This window comes from Diadema antillarum, unplaced genomic scaffold (genome assembly GCF_040938485.1).
Source record: "Diadema antillarum isolate AM-2024a unplaced genomic scaffold, OU_Dant_1.0 seq00001427_RagTag, whole genome shotgun sequence".
In the NCBI taxonomy this organism is placed as follows: Eukaryota; Metazoa; Echinodermata; class Echinoidea; order Diadematoida; family Diadematidae; genus Diadema; species Diadema antillarum.
This window is the reverse complement of record NW_027272179.1, coordinates 276,141-291,507: the sequence shown is the minus strand read 5'-3', so window position 1 is coordinate 291,507 and position 15,367 is coordinate 276,141. Positions and strand designations below refer to the sequence as shown.

The 15,367-nt window shown below is 39.5% G+C and overlaps 1 protein-coding gene across 1 annotated transcript; it reads left to right on the top strand.

Annotated features, from left to right (window-relative positions):
- Positions 1–422: 422 nt before the first annotated feature.
- LOC139709362 (gamma-butyrobetaine dioxygenase-like) lies at positions 423–13,572 on the top strand. The gene is made up of 7 exons (XM_071621319.1): positions 423–701; positions 8,050–8,263; positions 8,755–8,902; positions 10,034–10,145; positions 10,946–11,148; positions 11,856–12,022; positions 13,418–13,572. The coding sequence occupies exons 1-7, from the start codon at positions 423–425 to the stop codon at positions 13,570–13,572; spliced, it is 1,278 nt and encodes a 425-aa protein (XP_071477420.1).
- Positions 13,573–15,367: the final 1,795 nt, after the last annotated feature.

Here is a 15,367-nt window from a genome sequence, read left to right as displayed (position 1 = left end):
GATTTTCCTCAAACTTTCACTGATGTGTTCTACTAATGTTGCTGCTTTCACTCAATCCAAATTTCTCATCGGGTTCGGGTTTCGGGCCTATATCCCAGCCAAACGTTGTGTGAGACTACCGCCACCGGGAACCCCCGAAAACCTCCTGTATGCGGGTTCCCAATGGATAGCATGCGGACAGCTGTATAGGATTCTGTCTTCCCGATGCTTTGAATTGGGTGTTATTGTCACGCATCAATAACCCTTGGTTATCACGTGGAGTGTCCATAAAATCAGCTCTGCAGATTTAATTGAAGACCGCAGACACGCTCACTTTATTTGCCTTTCTGTGACCTCCGTACAAAATAGTCTTTAGAACTGGTTACTGCGCTGCATATTATAAACTAGGCCTTCGATCGCACTGACTGCTGAGTCAGCAGAAAATGGTGGATTCGTCGAGTATTGTGCCGCAAGCGTTCGAGGACGAGTCCGTGCTCCATGCCTCCTGGCCTCGCGACGACTATGACAACGCAGGGAAAACGTCGACATCGATTACGCGAGTGGTCGCCAGGTCGACAACAATCGCACGGAGCCTGACTGTGTTCTGGGACGAAGGCCTCGGCGGCGCCAGTCAGGACTACCCTTATGTGTGGCTGCGTGACCACTGCAGGTGTCCGAAGTGCTTTCACGCGGGATTCCAAACAAGGCTGTCTGAGTTTAAGGTGAATTAATGGTCAGTCCTGTCGTGATATGAGTTTTATATCAAAACTGTCCTGTGTCTTTATTTTAGTGAACATTGGAGATATACGAAGCTTTTATTGTTTAATTCCATATCTGTGTTTTCTCTCTCCTTTTTGCCCAATCTTGTTTGTATGTTTGCTTGTTTGTTATTTTCTGTGTGTGTGTTGCATAATCACAGGATCAACTGGCTACAAAGAGACCTTTAAAGTTGATGATACACACTCCATGGAGAGCTGACAGGGCCTTTCCTAATGGTTGTTTTATCTTGACCAGAGTCTAACTTTGTTTCACACTCGTCCTTTCCATTTCTTCTGTTTTCATAGCCAAATAAAAATGAGTACGATCTTTACTCTTTATCAGTTCTATACGGTGCTCTTTCTATGGGACCTGAGTGACACACCGCCTCTGTTTTAAACTGATGATGTCAACAGCGTTGAAAGCTTATTCTTTTGATGCCATTGTTGTTGAACGTATGTGAATAGTATAAATACTATTTTCCTTCTTTTTTATGAGGGTTATAAGTTTCCTGCGTGACACTATAGGCATACTGCCAATGTTTCAGCACGGGGAATTTATGATGTATCTGAGAAGTACTGATACAATGGTGGTCTCATGAAAGAAAAAGGAGAACAAGAAGAGAGAGAGAGAGAAACAGACAGATGAGGAACATCTTCCTCACATGGATATTCGCATGATTCGCTTGGATATAAAGAATATACACTTAGCTTACACAAGGAGTCCAACAGAAACGTATACGGTAGGAAATAATGTATCTCCGTTTCTGTACACGCATATGGCGCGCCATTTGCCCAATAATTCCGATAAACTCAGTTTATCGCCGAAAAACTTTGTTTATCAGTCGATAAACTCAGTTTTTCGAGAGAAACTCTGCTTATCGACTGAAAAACTAAGTTTATCACGATAAACCTAGTTTTTCATTCGATAAACAGAGTTTATCGATAAACTGAGTTTTTCGCTCGATAAACAGAGTTTCTCGATAAACCTAGTTTATCGCTTGATAAAGTAAGTTTTTCACTTGATAAACAGAGTTTATCGATAAACTAAGTTTTTCGCTCGTTAAACTAAAATTATCGAAAAACTAAGTTTAACGATAAACTCTGTTTATCAAGCGAAAAACTAAGTTTATCGATAATCATAGTTATTTCAGCTGTGGCGAAAGGGGGCGCTAGTACGGTCGAAAATAGCTGCAGGATTAGGACGTGGAGTTTGGCACGCAGTGCCACGCACTAGCCGCAGACTTGCGACTACAGTACCCAGTAGTCACGACGGCATCCCACGTGAAACGTTAACGCAAACCAACACAAAGTGCACTTTGTCAAGCCTCAATGGGATGCGGTATATCCTCTATGAACTGGTCCTATACACAACCACGAGCAGTGGCAACGCTCAGAGCCGTACGGCTCTACTCTGGCAACACTATTCAAAGCTCAAGGCGCCCACTACTGACAAATCTTGATTTTTTTCCATAATCTTTTATTGATTCCATATTCAATACAATTTCATAATAAATCGAATCACATGTATTACAGAATCCACGATTCAACAAAACACAATTATAATGAAATCAAGCCAAGCTGTACTTCCAGCAGAAACCGTGCATTCGTAAAGAATAATAAACAATGCACCGAAAAAAAAACAAAAACAAAACGACAACATACACTGCTTACTTACTTTCATTAAAATCAAATGGAGCTGTCCTTTTAGCATGACAGTGCATTCATAAAAAAAAGACTATTTATATCAAATGGAGCTGTACTTTCATCATAACAGTGCTTCATAAGGAAAAAAAAGAATATTTAACACATCAATATGCACCCAAATAAAATCGATATACAACCAAATGGAATCGATATTCCCTTTAATCATCCCCTCCCCTCCCCTCCCCCCTCCCTCTCCCAACTACCCTTCCCCTCCCTTCCCCCCTTCCCCGTGGACATCTGGCTCCGGGTCCTTCCATACTTATTTTCAAATTTTCCCATTTACTAAAATGAATGGTTAAAGTTCCCCTCATTGATGTTAATTTCTTTTCCTCAAATCTATCCTCTAAAATATTATTTGTTATCTTATTATGTAGGCGGCTTTCCATATTCTCTATTTTTAAAAATCAAACATTTAACCAAAATTAAAATATGATTTAACAACTGATGTTTTCGCCTATTATCCTCCTTCCACCCAAACATAATTTCTTCCCAAGTACAATTTTTTAAATCAACATCCTCTATCATTTCTTCACATAATTCCCAGATTAATTTCACATGCTCACAAGTGTAAAATAAATGTTTGTATGTTTCTTCTTCTTTTTCACAAAAAGAGCATAAGTTACTTGCAGTAAAACGAAACCTGAAAAGATGGTGATTTGTATAAACAATACCATGCACCAGTTTAAACTGAAACTCTCTTAATCGGCTATTTAATGTACATTGTCTTGGCCTTAAAAATATATTTTATATCTTCTTAACAGAAAACCCATAATTTTGATTAATTCAATCAAAAATCGATACTGCACTTTCTTTTTCCTTAAGAAATTGCAAATACATTTGTTTTGATCTTAAATTGCTAATATCAATTGTTTTCCCTCCTATAATAAAATCAGTTTCCAAAATATCTTTTTCTTTTTCTTTCATATTTCTCCTCCAACCCATCGGTATATTTTCATAAATACATCTTAACAAAAAAAAATATCTTTAACTCCTAAACCTAAATCTCTAAAATATCTATCACATTTCAATTCACCATTATTTTCTAATATATGTTTTAATCTATAAACTCCCTTTTTATGCATATTTTCATCATACACTGTATATACAATTTCTATTATATACCCCCAAATAAAATCGATATACAACCAAATGGAATCGATATTCCCTTTAATCACCCCCTCCCCCTCCCCCTCCCCCTCCCTCTCCCAATTACCCTTCCCCTCCCTTCCCCCCTTCCCCGTGGACATCTGGCTCCGGGTCCTTCCATACTTATTTTCAAATTTTCCCATTTACTGAAATGAATGGTTAAAGTTCCCCTCATTGATGCTTATTTCTTTTCCTCAAATCTATCCTCTAAAATACTATTTTTTATATAATTTTATTATGTAGGCGGCTTTCCATATTCTCTATCTTTGAAAATCAAACATTTAACCAAAATTAAAATATGATTTAACAACTGATGTTTTCGCCTATTATCCTCCTTCCACCCAAACAGAATTTCTTCCCAAGTACAATTTTTTAAATCAACATCCTCTATCATTTCTTCACATAATTCCCAGATTAATTTCACATGCTCACAAGTGTAAAATAAATTTTTGTATGTTTCTTCTTCTTTTTCACAAAAAGAGCATAGGTTACTTGCAGGAAAACGAAACCTGAAAAGATGGTGATTTGTATAAACAATACCATGCACCAGTTTAAACTGAAACTCTCTAAATCGGCTATCTAATGTACATTGTCTTGGCCTTAAAAATATATTTTATATCTCCTTAACAGAAAACCCATAATTTTGATTAATTCTATCAAAAAACGATACTGCACTTTTTTTTCCTTAAGAAATTGCAAATACATTTGCTTTGATCTTAAATTGCTAATATCAATTGTTTTCCTTCCTATAATAAAATCAGTTTCCAAAATATCTTTTTCTTCTTGAATAACTCTGATTATCGATAAACTTAGTTTATCGCGATAAACGGAGTTTATCTCCGAAAAACTATGTCTATTGGTTGATAAACTAAGTTTATCGACTGAAAAACATAGTTTATCGTGATAAACTGAGTTTATCGCCGAAAAACTTAGTTTATCAGTCGATAAACAAAGTTTTTCGAGAGAAACTCTGTTTATCGAGCGAAAAACTAAGTTTATCACGATAAACTTAGTTTTTCGCTTAGTTTTTCAGTTGATAAACTACGTTTTTCGCTTGATAAATGGAGTTTATCGAAAAACTTAGTTTATCGCTCGATAAACAGAGTTTCTCTCGAAAAACTTAGTTTATCGACTGATAAACTAAGTTTTTCGGCGATAAACTAAGTTTTTCGGAATTATTGGGCAAATGGCGCGCCATACACGCGTGTTTAAAATGCGCTGCTGTGTAGATAAGGTGTAACGGACCAGTAGCGTTTTAACGTGCAAAGTCTTCTCATTTATGACGTAATAACCGCTATTAGTCTCTTGTTATCAGATAAAAGGAGGCACGGAAGAGTGCAGGTCAAGTATGTGCATTGTTGAGGTTGGACCAAAAAAAAAAAAGTATAAGAAAGAAGGGAAGAAACGAATCTCATCAGGTCAAGTAGTCCCCTACTTCTAATTTGTTTGGTTTTGTTCTGTTTGTTTTGGGATGATATATATATATTATTTTTCTTTATTATTATCATTTTTTATTTTATTTTTTTCTTTGGGGGGGGGGGGGGTTCTTTTGTATTCGTCCAACCGGGGTTGTACTGAGTATGATAAGGGCCAGTTAAGTGTCGGTCAGCGATAACGTTAGAATTATCGTGTGATGATAAACCAAATTGTTCCATCCTTATAACTGGGCAAAAAATATTTGGATATTCTCCCGATGGAAAACATTTACTTGTAAAAAAGAAATAAAAAATAAAAGATAGGCCTACTATACGACGGAACGATATTTTTCGCCCAGACGTAGTATATTAAAATCAATAATGCACATTACAGAGAGCGATAGATAAGAATATCCACCCGACAGTAACTTTAGCAAGTTTGGAACAGTCGGAAACGCAGAAGGCGAAGCCGGGTGTGTTTTGGATTGTTCAAAAGTTACATATTGTATGAAGGATTGATAAGTTAACTCATGCGGCGTTCACTATCACGACTGGCGCCACGATTGAAATTGTGGTCTTAATCGTGGAGCAATCGTGGCGATCTTATCAGTTCGTATATCAGATCATTATAAGATCTTGAGGTCAATCAAAGCAATCACGTTAATCGTAGAAAACTTTTGGACCGTTCAAAAATTTTCTACGATTAACACAATTAATTTTACTTTGTACTTTGTTATATTGATATTGATTTTAGAGTATGTTTAGTCTTTGTTTCGTTGTGTTTTTTCCCCTTTTTTTGATATTCGCATCACCTCTATGTTTGATTTGATTTTGTTTCGTTGTGTATCTTTGATTTGTTCTGTTTATGTCAAATACTTTGTTCACGGCTTCTCTGAAAAACAGCCTCTTGGCTGATTGACGGCTTTTAACCCCATGACTAAAAATTAAAATAAACAAACAAACAAACAAACAAACAAACAAACAATTTGTGATCTGATCTATTTGGGGTATTTTGTTTTAGGGGGGAGGGTGAGCATGTCAAGGATTGGATAATCTATCAATTTCTCTAGGTTGAGAGGAGCTATCTGAGGTTGTATCAGGTATGGGTGCTGCTTGCCTTCTTCCTCTCTGCTGTTAATAATATATAATAACACGTAATAATGACGTATTTAGTAGTTTGCAATACTGCAAATGTCATGTTGTCATCATCCTCAACCTGTCAACCCTTGCTATCATCAATGGTTGTGGATTGTAATAACTCTGCAAAAGGTGAGGAAACAATGAAGTCCATTGTCAGCCTGGGCTATGATATTCCCTATCAGGGTCAAATCGTAGCTCAAATGGTGGTCATGCACATTCGATCAAGATCGTGAAAGATATCGCATCTTACCTCAACATCGCAGACCGCATTGGTTCGCGGTAGTTGTGTTGGAACGTGTCAGAACGTAGCTGCACGTACCAGATCGGGGATCCCGATCGTAATGATCGTCTTAGATCGGTACCAATCATGGACTCAATCGGGACAATTCTATCTGATCGTATTTTGAACGGAAAATCAAATCATGACAGATCGTATTGCCTGAAATAGGTCAATGGTGACTGTATCGCATCCAAGCGTGCCTCTTACGCGTATCGACTCGCATCACCTCGTATCCAAACGTGAAATTTCAGATGAGTTGAACAAAACTTCCACGATCAGTTACGAATGGCTAATCGTGGTGTTCGTAACATGTCGCACAATAGTGGGAACGCCGCTTAGCGCCGACCAAGTAATGTGCATTACTTGTTTTTATAAAAATGGTGAAAATGGTTTGAATTCCGCGACAGCTGTGTGTAGAAGATTCCCAGCTGGCCAGCACCAGCTCCAAGCTAACTGAACCGCCAACAGAATTACAATGCATTATAGATTTTGTACTAAAATCAGGCGATGTATAGCTAAGCGTGTGACAAGTGAACGTATGGTATCGGCCATTAGTACACTAACGACCGGGCACCATCCCCCCACCCCCCCCCCCCCCCCCAAAAAAAGGAACGATAAGAAGAAAATAGATGATGGGTTGTCATTGTAACTGTAAGAGTATCTATACACTGTACATATTGACAAAGCGCAAAGAATGTCGGTGCCATGTGGAATGGAACGACTCGCTATGAAAGGGGATATTGTAGACACAGTGGCATGAATGTTGCCTATTTATACATCATCTCTCCCGCTCTCTCTCCTCTCTCTCTCTCTCTCTCTCTCTCCTCTCTCTCTCTCTCTCTCTCATCATTTTTGATCTACACCAAAAGTGCATGATGAAATCCCCGATGATAAAACCAATGAAAACGTGGCTTTCTATAAACGTATATGCACAGAAGTGTTTACTCTTCAGTGATGATAACGACTGGTAAAATGAACGCGGGGAATACCATAATAATGAGAAAAAGATGATTATACGGATGGAGCACTAATCATGAAATATCAGAAACAACAGTATACTTTGGGAATGCAAATCGATGCTTCATCTTTTGACGCATTAATCTATTCATGCATGTAAATGAACAATGGGACTGTAGATGAATATATATCATAGGCCTATAATCATTTTAGTATGCATATGCATTATACATAATGACCTTTGTGTGTACGGTGCATGTATTACATAGATGAATTATATCTGTGCTTTGTAATTGGCCTATATGCATGTCTGTGTCCTGCGTAGACGTATGTAACAATCCGTACTCTCAATGCCGCTCTTTTCAACCTTTATTCAACCGAGTCCCACTTTGGCTTCGACAATTGGTTATTTCCGAGGCCCAATATTGACATCGAATGTGAATTTGTTAGTTTCATCTTTTGAGCAACATCTGCACAAGCTGTACAGTCCACAGGTTGAAAAGCGAGGTTTTAGGTGTACTCCTATAGTTTATACACTATAATCCCCGTATAAACTGCAAGAAAATATTATGCAATATTTTTTTTATTACTTCATTCTTTTTGCGTCTTTTAACGCGATTGTAGGTGTATAAAAGTCAAACTATTAATGAGCCATTCTTGACTGTTGCAGGATTTTGACATAGATATCGATATCAAGGATGTGGTCATCGGCGATGATGGCCGATCACTATCGATCAGGTGGAGCGACGATCACCGCAGTCAGTACTCCAGCAAATGGCTGTTCTGCAATCGTTTCGATCGATCCGAAGGAGAACCTGTCCGATCCATCGAACCGGAATTATGGGAGGCAGAAAGTATGCGCATGCGCACATTTAACTACTCTGGTGAGTACAGGCCTAAAGCTATTAGATAGATATAAACACAGTAGATTATATAAAAAGTAGGTCGTACACCGAAGCGTCTGTCCACGACCAATATTTACGGACTTCGTCCACAAAACCACATCTGTTCCCACTTCAAAGTTGAACTTTAGAAGGCCCATTTTACACACAAGGGCGCGAGAAAACTAAATTTTGGCAAGGATGTACTAACGAAATATTCATGGTGGTTATTTGAATTAAATCCGGTCCACCTTATCGGAAAAGGAAGAATTACAAAATAAGAGCAAACACGGAAATAAGGAGGAGAACGACAGACACACACAAGATGCCAGCATGTGACAGCATTATCATTCTAATTATTATTTCTTGGAACAAGAAAGCACGAGTGGAGGTTATGTTTGGAGCTACAGATTGTAAAAGAGAGGTTAACAATATACTCAGTAATAGATTTGTGAAATTAGCCATTTCTGCTTCCCAAATTTTGATGTCATCAGATATTGTCGAGTCCGACACGAATCTATATGACATGTTGGTCCAGCTGAAAACAGTGGGCGTGGCAGTCATCAGTGGGACGCCGCCCGAGAAGGGATACGTCAGTAAACTCAGCGAGAGGATTGGATACCTCACTGTTACATCGTATGGGTGAGGCCTCCCCATCCCTTTCTACCACTCCTTCTCCCTCCCTTAACCCTTCTCCTCGTAATCCTCCTTTGTCTCCATTCCCCATCTCTTCATTCACTCCTCCTCTTCATCCTCCTCTCCCTCCTCCTCTTATTTAATTGTCCTTGATCCTCTGTCTCCTCCTCTTCCTCCTCCTCTTCCTTGTCCTCGTCGTCCTTCTCCTCTTCTTCCACCTCCTCCTCTTCTTCCACCTCCTCCTCTTCTTCCACCTCCTCCTCTTCCTCCTCCTCTTCTTCCTCCCCTTCCTCCTCCTCCTCCTCCTTCTCCTCCTCCTCCAGTTCCTCCTCCCCTTCATCCTCCTCCTCTTCTTCCTCCTCCCCCTTCCTTTGTCCTCGTCGTCCTTCTCCTCTTCTTACTCATCCTCATCTTCATCCTCTTCATCCCCGTCCTCCTCCTCCCCCTTCCTCCTCCTCCTCCTCTTCCTCCTCCCCTTCATTGTCTTCCCCATCCTTCTCCTCTTCTTTTTCCTCCCAATCTTCATCCTCCTCATTCCCTGCCTCCTCCTCCTCCTCCTCCTCCTTCCCCTCTTCCTTTTTCTCTTCCTCTTGCTCATCATCCTCCTCCTCCTCTGCCTTCTCCTTTTCAGCTTCCTACTCCATCCCCTCTTCCTCTAAACTCCGCTTCATCTTTCTCCCCTCTTCAATCCGGCCGTCTTGTTTATTCCTTTCCTCCGACCTCCACTTCTTTCTTTGAGCTCCTCTTCCACCACCAACGCCCCGTCACTATGTGTCTTTTCTATAATGATGGCCACGGATTCATTTAACTTAACTAAACTGCCTATCTAAAGTGTGTATACCTGTTCCAGATGCAGGTATAATTTGAATTATGCTGTAGTTATCGGATGAAATAGTTCACCCATATTATGATACAAGTGATATACAGTCGATGTCGTCTCAAAACCTCGAAAATCATTCGACTTACATGTGAATTTCAGTTTACACAATAGAATTACGTGTCATGTTTATAGCCATCCGGATTGGCTCGAAATCCTATTCGTTTGAGTTTTGGGTGTGATATGTGTGGGTTTGGTTTTTTTTTTCTGAAGATCGTCATCTCCTTCTGAAACTTGCCTTCTCTTCATATTTTTAATAGAACTACGTCGAATATCTATGGGAAAGAGGAATGGGCCTTCGGCCATCCGTCGTACGGCCTGGAATATCGGCCCCTACACACCGACTACAGCTTTTGTCAAGACCCTCCAGGCGTAAGAAACTAGCGAATACAACAAACAAGTCTTTGACAAGTTGAATAGAAAAAAAGACAGATGGACAGGCAGTATAGAAGCATATACAAGACACAAAAACAGTTGAATGAAAAAGAAATATTGAATTAATTAAGTAGTGGGCCAATAAAGATAAATTAATGAATCAGTGAACGGAAAGACACACACGCACATACACACACATAAAAACAAAAGAATGATATAGACAGAGAAAGAGAGATGAAAATAGAGAGGTATTAAGTAGATGATTACCTTTAAAAATAAATGATAAATGAATGAGTTAGTACGAGTAAACAAGACGCTGACTATAAATGCAAGCCCACAGACACCCTGATGCAGGCACTTTTCCATCGTCACACTCTTATACTAGCAGGAACAAATATTATACTTACATGAACTGGGCTTGACACAAACTCTTCTTTTTCTCTCTCTCTCTCTCTCTCCCTCTCGCTCTCTCTCTCTCTCTCTCTCTCTCTCTCTCTCTCTCATTTGGATATTTTGAGGTCTGAAATCAATGGAAATACAGGGATGTATAACAATTAATTTTGAATCTTAGTTGCCCGATCGGGCCAGCCACTGAAAGATAACTCTTTCCATGTGGAAAATTTGGTGGCTCGACATTATTTTTTTTTAATGCCCCCGCGGGGCACCGCCTATTATATGACGAGCCCCGCTTACAACTATGATCCAAAGCATTGATAAAGTGTCTTTGTTTGTCGATAGCCCCAAGAGACGAATATAAACACGAGATGTAAAATTTGTTCCTATAATCTGCTTGCCAGATCTTTCTGCTCCATTGCATCGATCAAATCAAGGGCGACGGCGGAGAATACTTCTTCGTCGACGGATTCAAGGCAGCTCTCGACCTCAAGCAACTCGACCCCGACGCCTTCGATCGCCTCACCGTGCCGTGCTGGGAATCGCGGGTCAAGGGATGGGTGGTGAACGACCGACACTACCACTACTCGCGCCACGCCCCGATCACGTGAGTGCGCGTCCGTAACCTTGCCTTATACCTCGTTTTGTTGAAAATGCATAGGGGTTCAACGTTATACATTATATAAAATAAATTAATGTAATACTTGAATTACGTTTCCTATAACATCTTACTGCTAACATCAATCACCTGTGACATTGTTACATTTGTAGACATCTTTTTACCTCTGTGGCATCTTAATGTCTGTCATAATAACCTGTGTCATTTTCCCGGCACCGACCATGTAGACAGGTAACATACTTATGATGGTAACCGCAAATCTTAAGTAGTTTCCGTTTTGCAGAAGGGAACGCATGAGATTATATGTATTCTCAGCAACAAACTTATTATCGTACAGATGTAGTGACGTCACAACAAGTACTTTTTTTTTGTTCACTTCACTTGATGATCAACTTTAAAACATTTTATTCTCTGGAGTTCAAACAAATGAGAGAGGTGTGCTACAGTAAAATAATACCTCATGTCATTCACGCAAAATGTCATTCTACCCGACACCGACGAAAATAATGAATATACATACGAGTATACAAAAACTGAATAAAAGTGATAGTCTTTAGTCCGATTTCTATGAATATTCCAGTGTTCTTTTTCTTGTCCGTACCGTGTTCGTTTTAAATCCATCAAAACGTTAGGTAGAGTCTCCCCTTAAGAGCAAAGCAATTACGGATGGTGAAACGTGAGGCTTTTGTTATCAGATTGAACCAGGACAGGTCGTTGGCAAAAATCATCTGCTGTGACTTTTGGAAGACGTCCGTCATGCGGCTACCGGTGGGGGAAGTAGACGCCACCTATCGGGCTATGAAGTCCTTCCACAATCTGATGTACGAAGAGAAACGGGCCTGCAGACACACACTTCGACCAGGTAACCTAATTATAGGACCATAGAGTTTTGTAATGCATAGAGCATTAAACCGCTGATCTGTAACTGAAACACTGACGTAAAAGTACATGGAACGCGTAAGACTATTGCCTTCAGCGCGAGCAGGAAAATTGCGTAATTTTGTTTATTTCCGTATCCACGTCTCTATCTTTTGTTCCGCAAAAAAAAAAACCAACAACAAACAAACAAACAAACAAAAAAACAGGGAATGGAGCCCGGATGTCATTACTAATATAAGATAGACACCTGAAAAGAAGATTTTGTATACCGTAATTTGAAAGGAGAAGGAGCTTTCAAATTTCATGAAAGAAAAGGGCACAAAAAGTTATGTTCGTCAAATGTGTGCTGTTATTAATAATGCTTCAGACAAGAAAATTGATAAGGCGGACAGAAAATCTAGGCTCCTCACGTTATACTATAATGAAAGGACTACACACATTATCTTGAAATATGAAAACTGCAGTTATAAAGTGTTACCGTGACAAGGTGACCGTGCAAAGTTTATGGCTGCGTCCATTGGATAGAACTGATCATAACGAATAATGGTTTGTGTGTTTTTCACTTAAAACCATGTGACGTGACGAAGTCGTCGGATCCCCTGCAGCGAGCCGTCTGTCGTCAATCTCAGCTCGCAGAAGCGGCAATGACTTTCGTTAGGGGAAACGCGGTTTATCTTTCCTTGTCAATGTTGTTTCTGCAATTTGTATCGGCAACAGTCGTAAATGTTGTATCTTTGTCAGGCAGTTCCCAAAGGAATATCTGGGACGACGTAAACTAAAGCATGAACGAGATTTGCTGATATCTAATGGTTCGTTTCTTCTTCCTCATATCCTTCTCTCCCAGAACTGGGAAGCGTCAGATAACGGACACACTGGTGTAATAAGTCTAGAACATGTTCACTGAACACAGCAATAATTGCCACCCATTTTGTGTATTTTGATCTCACGCTTCCCATTCAGTTGATATTGGACTGTATGGCCAATTACTAGTAACAGGACACTGAACTTGAATAATCATGAGCTAGCTGGAGCAGGACAAGTCGTTGACCTTCTCTCTCCGCCCCCCCCCCCCCCAACCCTTTCGGGTGCTGTTCGTTATTCCGAAGGTTCGTTATTCCGAAGGTTCGTTAATCCGAAACACACAAATTCCCTATACCTAGAGGTTCGTTAATCCGAAAATGAAAAAGGGTTCGTTAATCCGAACATTTGTGGCGTTATTCCGAAGGTTCGTTACTCCGAAGATTTGTTAATCCGAAAATGAAATTCGGAAAAAACGAACCTTCGGAATAACGAGCTGTAACCCTTGTTTCTCCCTCCCTCGCTCCTTCTCTGTTTCTGTACTCCTCTCTCTCTCCTTCCCGCCCCCGCTCCGGACCAGGCGACGTTCTAATCTTCGACAACCGCCGCATCCTTCACGGGCGAGAGGCCTACAGGGACACAGCGCCCTCGCAGGTTCATCTGGAAACATGCTACTTTGGCTGGGATAGCGTCGACTCGCGCCTGAGAAAACTTAAGATGACTTTGGCCAAGTAGAACTTAGTGACACTTCCTGTGATGTGATCATGTATACTACTAGAGAGAAAAAAATCGTCTGTCCCAAGGAGTTTCGTAATCTTTTTTTCTTATTTTACTTTTAGGGTTCTCCTCCGATTCCGTGAAGCCAGACGTAGTCTCCGCGGAACATGATATTATCCCCAATGATAAAATACAGACTGATCTTTAGGTCAAGACGGTATATCTTACATACTTGAGGCAGGGCTCGACGCTTATAAACTTTTTTTTTCTCTTGTGGCCTATTCGGGCCACTAAATTCTTTTAATGTGAAATTTTGGTGGCCTGAAAAAGAAAGATACATGTATTGACCGAAATAACACAGACACATACAAATCCATTTTGAATCTTAGTTGCCCGATCGGACTACCAAAAATAACCTTTTGAAAATTTCGTGGCCAATCTCTAGTGGCCCTTTGCCATCGCTAATGGCGTGCCATGCTTTTTTCAATTCAATTCAATTCAATCAGGTTTATTCATAATACTGCCATGGCAGCCAAATGGCTGAATTGCGGAGTAGTACAACTGTATACACAATGAAATATAAAAAGTCATTATTGCATGGAAACAATATATAATGATCATATACACTTGTACATATTATATTCATAGATAAATCTGTGAGGAAATAATAAGTTTACTTCACGCTGTAAGAATAAATACTTAAACGGCAACAATCAACATGAATAAAAATATCAATCACTTATTTATCATTGACCATATCAAAAATATAAAAATTATTGCATCACTTATGAGTATCGGGTACATGGGTTGCTATTACATGGTGTACTAAAATATAACCTGAACCAAATGATAATATCAACACTCCTGTTATTCTGTATACCGTGTGCTTTGAATTGTTGCATAAACCAATCAAGTGACAAGTGAAACACTAGGATGCACACACATACCCTCACAACACACACACACACACACACGCATTCACGCCCACACACATATACACTCGTACATATTATATTCACAGATAAAACTGTGAGAAAATAATAAGTTTGCTTCACGCTGTAAGAATACCTCCTTAAACGGCAACAATCAACATGAATAAAAATATCAATTACTTATTTATCACTGACCATATCAAAAGTATAAAAATTATTGCCTCACTTATGAGTATCGGTTACATTTGTTGCTATTACATGGTGTACTAAAATATAACCTGAACCAAGTGATAAATATTAGCGCTCCAGTTATTCCGCGTGCTTTGAAATATGGCATAAACCAATCATGTGACAAGTGAAACACTAAGATGCACACACATACCCTCACAACACACACACGCACACGCACCCACGCCAACACACATATACACACGTACACAAACGCAAACACACACAGACACACACATTCACACATACACACACAAACGCACACAAATAAAGGGTAAATGATTTCGGATGTGAATATATAATACAGAAGTACATGAGAGCGGCAAAAAAACAACAACAACAGTGTGTTGAGTCTATAAACAAAGCTGTAAAAACTTCACAGTATCTTCAAAAAATATATCAGATTCATCTTCAATATGTTAACTTCAAATTGCACATGTTACATTGCATCAGAAGCTTGAAATCACTTGCAATCACTCCTAAGGAGAAAAAAAAAAATTACAAACACATAAATGGACATAGTAAATTCCGTGATTAAATCCATTCAATTCGTGTTGCGGTAATAATAATACAACCAAACAGAGCCACACCTACCGTGAGTATTTCAATTTATATGAACTTGTACTCGCACCCACTCATCTATAATAATGCAA

What these genes read in the sequence shown, in the direction of transcription:
- LOC139709362 (XM_071621319.1), top strand. Translation starts at nt 423, where the DNA reads ATGGTGGATTCGTCGAGTATTGTGCCGCAAGCGTTCGAGGACGAGTCC. An exon ending in TTTGTCAAGACCCTCCAGGC is followed by an intron (nt 10,146 to 10,945) that starts GTAAGAAACTAG and finishes TCTGCTTGCCAG; the next exon opens with ATCTTTCTGCTCCATTGCAT. An exon ending in TCGCGCCACGCCCCGATCAC is followed by an intron (nt 11,149 to 11,855) that starts GTGAGTGCGCGT and finishes TTTTGTTATCAG; the next exon opens with ATTGAACCAGGACAGGTCGT.